The sequence below is a fragment of the Canis lupus genome, chromosome 11, assembly GCF_003254725.2.
Source record: "Canis lupus dingo isolate Sandy chromosome 11, ASM325472v2, whole genome shotgun sequence".
In the NCBI taxonomy this organism is placed as follows: Eukaryota; Metazoa; Chordata; class Mammalia; order Carnivora; family Canidae; genus Canis; species Canis lupus.
This window is the reverse complement of record NC_064253.1, coordinates 25,471,069-25,479,660: the sequence shown is the minus strand read 5'-3', so window position 1 is coordinate 25,479,660 and position 8,592 is coordinate 25,471,069. Positions and strand designations below refer to the sequence as shown.

General features: G+C 43.4%; 1 protein-coding gene across 2 annotated transcripts in view; it reads left to right on the top strand.

Moving 5' to 3' along the window:
* Window positions 1-157: 157 nt before the first annotated feature.
* Window positions 158-8,592, top strand: part of ETF1 (eukaryotic translation termination factor 1) — a 32,491-nt gene continuing 24,056 nt past the window's right edge. The window contains exons 1-2 of one of the 2 annotated variants that reach the window (XM_025432044.3): window positions 158-322; window positions 483-586. In XM_025432044.3, coding sequence (XP_025287829.1) covers window positions 501-586 — 86 coding nt within the window. In that variant the 5' untranslated portion in view covers window positions 158-322; window positions 483-500. The remainder of the gene's footprint in view (window positions 323-482; window positions 587-8,592) is intronic. The other variant, XM_025432042.3, reaches the window with a different exon arrangement.

The window sequence follows — 8,592 nt, the reverse complement described above, 5'->3', positions numbered from 1 at the left end:
CCCCGCCCCGGGCCCTACCTCACAAGGCAGCGCGGCCCCACTGAGGCCAATCAGAGAGCTTATTGTAGGCCGCGGCGCAGAGAGCCAATGGCAAGTCGCGGCGCGCTCAGAGCTTCCTCTCTTCCGCACCGGCCCCCTCCCTTCCGCCCGCTGACTTCCACTCAGCCTCTGGCGGAGGAAGTGATGTCACAGGCCCCATGTGAGCGGATTGCAACACATGCAGCTGCCTGGAGAGAGGGAGCCGGTGTCCTACGTCAGAGCCGCCGCCGCGGAGCCGCCGCCGGGGAGGAGCAGCCGCTGCCGCCCAGGACTGGGCCCTTAGGTAAGCCGAGGGAGGGAAAGGCCAGCGACCGCCGCGGCGGACCGCGCAGGGCGGGAAGAAGAGGGCCTCTTGGGGGTGGCAAGGAAGGGGGCCGCTCTGCCCCAGCGGCGGCGCTAACTCTGTGGTCTTGGTGTCTCCGGGCCCCGCCGGGCCGCTCTAGGGAGGAGGAGGCGAGAAGATGGCGGACGACCCCAGTGCTGCCGACAGGAACGTGGAGATCTGGAAGATCAAGAAGCTCATCAAGAGCTTGGAGGCGGCCCGCGGGTGAGCGCCGCGTCCGGCCCCCCCGTGCCCTCTTGGTTCCCGGACCCCTCAGGATGGCCGCCCCCGCGCCGCATGGCCGGATGAGAACCAGGCACTAGTCAACTCCCGCCTTCTGGATCTCTGGGTAGTAGCCCCCAACCCAGGGGCGAGGGTCTGCGCGGTTGGCGGGAGAAGGGGGTCCTTCCCCTGCTTCGGGGTAAGGGGCCCCGCTCCCGGGGCTCGGACCACTTGACCCCCTCGTGGAAGGCCATTGATACTTTTGAATCTCTCCCAGACCCTTGAATCCAGCACCTCTCTCTTCTAGCTCCAGGTGCTGCCACCCTGCCCGGGTGCTGTTGGGGAAAAGGGCTCGGCCTTCCTTTCCGAACGCCCTTCCCTGATTTCCTCCTCTCTTCCTTCACGTTTCTTAGCCAGGTCTCATTAAAATGGCCTCCCCCTCCCGGTCTTCTAATACCGGTATGGGTGAAGTTTGGATGGGACAGGAAGGAGAGGTGGTGAGGGACAACCTCTTTATGACTCTTCCTGATATCTCTGGGTCTTCCAACACTCCCAAGATGACTTCCCCCAAATCCTCTAATTATCCCGGAGTTTCCTGGTGTTAGCTGTTACAGTATCCACCTATGAAATGAAAATGCCAACGTGTGCGGGGGGAAGGGGGGGATAGAGAGAAGATTTTGGTTGACGAATGCGTATCTGTATACTCAGGAGAAATTGGATTGTGAGGCCGTTGAAGTGAACTGTTAACTGCAGGGTCCTCTTCGGCCTTTCTCTGGAACTTCCAGGGATAGAGGTGCCTGATGTACTAATGCTTGTTGAAATTTAGAACTGAATTAGGTGGGCTTTTGGTCTCCTTTTGTAAGTTTTCTGGGTGGGCCCAGGGGAAGATTACATTGAAACTGGCTGTATGTGCTTTTTTTTTTTTTTAGATTAAAAAAGAATTACTTGTTTTGGGAATGTATGTCAGAGGTATTCCCATTTTTTTAGTTTACTTATTTTGTTCCTTTCCTGGTTATAGGAACTTTTTGCTTACAGGAAGTGGCCCAAAAAAAAAAAAAAAAGGCGTTTGGAACATTACATATTTGTATGTCTGAGCATTCTTAGAATAGCAGAGTGCCTTGCTCCAGGCTATGTTGAAAGTTTGTTTTCAAGGCAGGAATTGGACATTCTGGTTTCCATCCCAGGGCTGTTCTTGATTGGTTGGTTTGCAGTGATAGAATTAATCAAGCTTTTAATTGTTACTATATGAAATAAGGTGTACTTAGTTACATGGACGGCCCTGAGCTAATAGATTGGTTTTGCCTTGTGTTTTGTACTTACTAAATTAGTGACAGTCCTGCTTGAGATGAAGCTCCTGAAAGCTTGGCTCTCAGTTTAGCGACTTGGGCTTTTGCTAACCCTTTCCCTAGTACAAATTGAAAGTAGCAGCTTATTTTTTACTTCTTAAGTTTGTTTCTTTGAATTTAATAAAATACTCAGACCTATTTAATAATCTTACAGGAACTTGAACACAAGTGGTTCTCTGCCATATATGTTAGATTGAATAATTAGTCCCCAAGTGTGAGCATATTTTACAAGGGGGGGTAGGTAGTACAGGTCATGACCCATTATGTATGATGCACTACCAAGAATTAGATTCTTTTATTTCACTAGGATCTTCTGTTGTGTTACTTTCAATTGAGTATGGCTTTTATGGATTGTTGTTGCAGTGTTTAAAGTTGGATATGACCTGTATATTTGTTCTCTTATTACTTTACTTTGGGGGCATTAGAATCTGCATACCTGATATTCTCTGCAGAAGTCTAAAGTGTACATTTACGACGGTAGTTTCCCGGTTGTCTGAGTGTAGTGACGTTAAAAAATAACACTGTGTAGTAACAGTATTCCCTTCTGCTTAAGGAAGCTCATTCTCATATTTGTCCCTAGCCATGTTACCTAGCTACCTGAAACTTTTAAGCTCCTCTTCAAGGCTTTTAGAGGCTTTATCCCTTTGATTAGTAAAGTTTTAAGCACACTTAAAATGAAATTCTTATGCATAACTTTTCTTCTAAGTGATGGAGTTAGTTTGAACATTTTAGATAAGGATTAAGCTGTCTAAACTATCTGGGAGTAGTCTTCATTTAAACAAATAATGTGGTTGATAATCATGTCCTGCTTTGCCTTTATTCAGGGTTTGATTGCATTTTGATCCCATGAAAATTTTAAATCTTTGCCATCTCTGGGTATCAGTAAGGAGCCACAACTGTATTCAGTTTGGCTCTGAAGTTTCCCAGTACATATCAGTTTCTTTTCAGAAATAGGAAGATTGCATGTTCATGGCTATATTGTATTAAAATCAGACTCAGATCATCATACTGTATGATGAGAAATGTTTTCTTTACCTAATGCTAAAATATTTTAAGGAGAAATGTCATGACCTTTAAAAAACTGGATGACAATCTGTGTGCTGGTGTTTGCAGGTAGCCTTTGGGCTGAAGGAGAAAACTGAGGTCTTCAAGCATGGTTATTAGCACTAGTAAAACTTAGTGTTGGATTTATAGAATTGTTTTTGAAATAAAGTTTTGTGGGGTTTTTGTTTGTTGTTTTCTTTTTTAACTCTCCCAGCAGTATAGAATTCTGGGCACGAAAACCAGATTGGTTTGTTTTTAACAGTAACTATAAGAAATGCTGGGATAAGAGTAATTTTGAAATTCAGAGTCGGTTTATGACTATCTCTTGATAATATCACCCAAATGTAGCTTTGAAAGGGAACCACTGCAAAATGGACCCAGTAATTAAGTACATCTGAACAGAATGAAGTTGCTAAGCACAATAATTATTAAGTGTGTAGTATATTATAGACACTGCTAAGACACTATTTCATTTAATCCTCACAAGAAGTATTGCCACCTTTTGATAGCCAAGGCAACTGAGGCTGAGAGGGAAATAACTTGGTGTCTGAAGTGTAGCAGAGCTCAGGACTTGAAGCATTGTGTTACACAATGCATTGAATATATTTTTTTTTTTCCAAAAACACAAGGCTGGGTTCACTGAAATTGTAATCTAAGCTATAATAGACTATTTTATTTTAAAGATTGTATTTATTTAGAAAGAGAGCATGGGTTGGGGGAGGAGGTGGCAGAGAGAGAGAGAAGCAAACTCCCCACTGAGCAGAGTCCACAATGGGCTCAGCTAGATCTCAACCCTGAGATCAGGACCTGAGCAGAAACCACAAGTCTGGTGCTCAGCCAACTGAGCCACCCAGGCGCGTATAACAGACTATCGTAATGTTGTCATGTCTTTGGAAGAGCATTCGTAAGAGCCAAAATGGCTAAAATAGGGAACTTGGTGGAGGCTTTTGTAGCCCTCGTCATACTTAATTTTCTGAGTTGAAAGAAGTATTACACGTATAACTTAAATTTCAGTTTGTGGAACATACCTATTTAGTCTCATGTGAGTCTAATAGAATGTTAGGTTGTATGTTAATAAAATAACCTGCCACTACTTTTGGTATACATAAATCCCACTTAAGGTTTAGTGGAAGTTCTTCCTGGTGTGTGATTGCTCCTGGTACATTCTTCACCGTTGGCTGAATGAGGACAAATGTGTACATAAGCCAGAACTGGAACTAGAGCCACGTGAATGGAACTGTGGTTGTGGATATTTTGGATAAGGAACTAAAGCAGGTGAATATATCTTAAAAGAAAGATGGGTGGGAAATTTTGGTGTTTTTTTTCCTGCTAATGTTTTCTGAACCAGCAAGAAGTAGCTCCAAATATAAGGCTGGGAGATTTATAATTTTCATGTAATAAAATCATTGCCAGAGCCTGTTCTAGTTAAGAGCAGTGGTAAATGTGACAGACAAGGATAATTTGGGCTAAGTTGCATCTGTGAGTGTTCGAATGTTTTTTTACTTAACTTGACCAAGGAACCTTGTATATTTCAGAAATAATCTTAGTCAGATAACCCATGTTTTAAGATCTGCCCAGTTTGTAGACTTTATTTGGGTCTTCTGTGGTGGTCTTGGGCATTTTAAAATCTTACTGTTTAGTTAGAAGCAATTTGTAGGTACTTTGACTTTGAAGGAAATAGAAACAACCTAGCTTACTGACTGCTTTTCCTCTCCTGAAATACATAGCTTCTTTTCTCCTCTAAGTAGTTCTGATAACAGATGGGGCAAAGGGGGTTCCCCCACATTAAGCATTTTTCCAGTTCTTAGCGGATAACAGCTGGGTGTCCTCCAGTTTAATTCTGGCACTACATAAAGTTAGCATCTGTCCCGTTAAGTGCTCAGTCCCACAAGACTGCCCCCTTTTATGGTAAGTCTGGGCCTCCCCTATTTCTGACCTATGGGCATTAAATTGGGGATTTAATAATTTGCTAGAGTGGCTCACAGAACTTAGGGAAACACTTTATTACGTTGACTGGGGGGAGGGTTGTTTGTTTTGTTTTAAGATTTTATTTATTCATGAGAGACAGAGACATAAGCAGAGGGAGAAGCAGGCTCCCTGTGGGGAGTCTGGTGCAGGACTCAATCCCAGGACCCTGGGATCACGACTTGAGCCAAAGGCAGAGGCTCAATCACTGACCCATCCAGGTGCCCCCACATTGACTGGTTTTATAAAGAATACAAATGAAGATTATATAGGGTGAGGGTCAGAAGCATCTGAGTACAAGAACTTCTGTTGCTGTGGAACTGGGGCATACTGCCTGGGTTTACCAACCTAGAAGTTCACTAAATCTTACTTACGAGTTTGTAAAACTTAATCTGCAGACTCTCCTTCCACACCAGACCTTTCTCAGAGATCTGTGGATGGAGCTGAAAGTTCCAGCCCTCAGTTAGGTGGTCTTCCTGGTGATCCCAGTGGCCCCACCCTTAAGTCACTTTGTTATCATAAACTCAGGTGTACTCCATAGATATTCCTTATGAATAGCAAAACCCATCACCCAGAACATTTTAAGGGCTTTAGAAGCTTTGTCAAAAGCTATGGACAGGGGATCCCTGGGTGGCTCAACGGTTTGGCGCCTGCCTTCAGTCCAGGACATGGTCCTGGGACCCGTGATCAAGTCCCACATCAGGCTCCCTGCATGGGGCCTGCTTCCCCCTCTGCCTGTCTCTTCCTCTCTCTGTGTGTGTCTCTCATGAATAAATAAATAAAACCTTAAAAAAAAAAAAAGCTGTGGACAAAGACCAAATACATTTCTTATAGCACATAGCCATTTTTTAAAATCTATACAGAATTTTTCACATTGTGTTGGATTAAAAGTAATTTTGTGAGAGGCTCCTGGGTGGCTCAGTTGGTTAAGCATCCAACTCTTAATCTAAGGGTCATGAGTTCAAGCCCTTTTATAAGGCTCCATGCCCTGGTGTTGAGTCTAATTTTTAAAAAAGTAATTTTGTGAGATGAATGGGCTTATTTTAACCATAGAGACAAATAAGATGGACAGGCTATTAATATGGTTTTATATTAAATGTGTTTGAATACCTACTCCAAGTGAAAATTATTGTTGATTTTTTTTTTTTTTAAGATTTTTTTATTTATTCATTAGAGAGAGAGAGAGAGAGGCAGAGACACAGGCAGAGGAAGAAGCAGGCTCCATGCAGGGAGCCCAACACGGGACTCAATCCAGAGACTCCAGGATCACACCCCAGGCCAAAGGCAGGCGCTGAGCCACCCAGGGATCCCAAAATTATTGTTTAATAGAACATTCACCTGGGCAGCCCAGGTGGCTCAGTGGTTTTGCGCCACTTTCAGCCCAGGGCGTGATCCTGGAAACCCGGGATCGAGTCCCATGTCGGGCTCCCTGCGTGAAGCCTGCTTCTCCCTCTACCTGTCTCTGCCTCTGTTGTGAGAAAACTTAAATAAGTTTGGCAGCAGGGCTGAATGGCCTTAAATCGTATTTGAAGATTCAGGAGAAATGTGCCTCTTTTCCTTAGACCCACTGCTGGAACTGTCTAACTGAGAAGGTGAAGAGCAGAAATTTCTTCAGAGTCCAATGAATTCTCTAGCAATCTCAGAATAAAACCTTCTCATAGGCTACATTCTATAGATGTCTCTTATCTTAATGAGGAGGAGAAGTGATTATAGGGGTTCAAGGCTCTCCTCTCCTTTCCAACAGGTTGGAAATTAGGTTTCTTGGGCAGCCCGGGTGGCTCCGTGGTTTAGCCCCGCCTTCAGCCTGGGGTGTGATCCTGGAGACAGAGGATCCAGTCCCACGTCAGGTTCCCTCCATGGAGCCTGCTTCTCCCTCTGCCTGTGTGTGTGTGTGTGTGTGTGTGTGTGTGTGTGTGTGTGTGTGATGAATAAATAAAATCTTTAAAAAAAAAAGGTTTCTTGTGGGTACTTTCCTCAAAGAACATGAAGGTTCCCTTTGATAGCAGCTTTATCTTATACCACTGGACACACTTTAAACCCTGTCTGCTGTCTGTTAAGATGGAAACATCCATTTTTTCATATTTTTGTCACTTTCTGAACAGACAGGTTTTGTTTTGTTTTGTTTGTTTTTGAGAACACAAGTGGGGAGGAGGGGCAGAGGGGGAGGAAGAAGCAGGACCCCCCGCCCCCCCGCCACTGAGCAGGAAGCATGAGGGGCTCTATTGCAGGACCTCAGGACCACAACCCCAGCCAAAGGCAGACACTTAACCAACTGAGCCACCCAGGCACCTAGAGGATGTTATCTGTTAACTTTTATTTTATTTTTAAGATTTTATTTATTATCATTCTCATAGATGCAAAGATGAAAACAGATTTCATTCTTATACATTATACACTGATCACATTTTCTGTGATCCAGCCCTTTCTCTTTTATCTACTTAATTTGTATGTTAATGGATGCTTTATAAGTTTGCATTGTTCTTTTTTTTTTTAAACCCTCCAAGTTCTGTATCTTTTTTTTTTTTTTTAAGATTTTATTTATTCATTCATGGTAGACACAGAGAGAGAGGCAGAGACACAGGCAGAGGGAGGAGCAGGCTCCATGCAGGGAGCCTGATGTGGGACTCAATCCCAGGACTCCAGGATCACGCCCTGGGTGGAAGGCAGGCGCTTAAACCGCTGACCTACCCAGGCTGCCCTGTTCTGTATCTCTTAACAGTAATTTTCAGACATGAAGTTTTCATCCAGTTTATGCTTTGTCTTTTGTCACTATCTTTCCATTTTCAGATGCCTGATAACTTCTTGTCATGCAGATAACTCAGGAATATTGGGCATATGCTCCTTTGTTTTCTCATTTTATTTGATATCCTCTAAGGTCCCCTTTAGGAGAATGATCCCAGTCAAAACAAAAGATTGTCTTTTCCCTGCTGTATTTGGGGCCTTTAAATTAGATTTTTCCTCAAACTCACATCTAAGTATATGAAAAAGAAGCCCATAAATGCATTTTAACTACTAACCAGTCAGCTTAGAAGCTTCATCAAATATCTTCCATAAGTTGGACACAGGACATTTGGAAGAAACGTGTGATACAATGAGAACATGGTCTCACACAACCCTGGATTGATATGAATCATTTCCAGATCCATGTTAGTAAATACAGAACAACACAGTAAATGTTGAAGTGGGACATGGTGTAAGCAGATGAATAGGGTCTTGAGCAAGGTATTGGACATTGTCAAAAAAACAAGACATTGTATAACTATTCAGGCAGATTTCCTAGGGGTGGCAAGTAGCGTTTTAGAATGTTACCTAGGGAAGTGTTATTTGGCTGATACAGTATCTTTGATACAGTGGTGGAGTGGAGCTGTAACTGATCTGCAGCTTTGAAATTGAAATTGAAATTCATTCTTGATTGAAAGCCAGTTAGCCTAAAATTAGATCCAAGAGCTTTGTGTTGGTTGATGGTTGGTGAGCTGTCGGGGTATTGAAATAGCGCAGAGCATTTGTGCATGTGTGCCTTGTTCATAAAGTTGGCATGACATAGCTGAAGACAATCCCAACAGTTTGCCTTTCAACCTAAATAAACTTTAGTTTGCAAGTAATGAAAATGTGCTGATTCCCAAACATGAATTCCTTAATACCTCTGGATTTTTT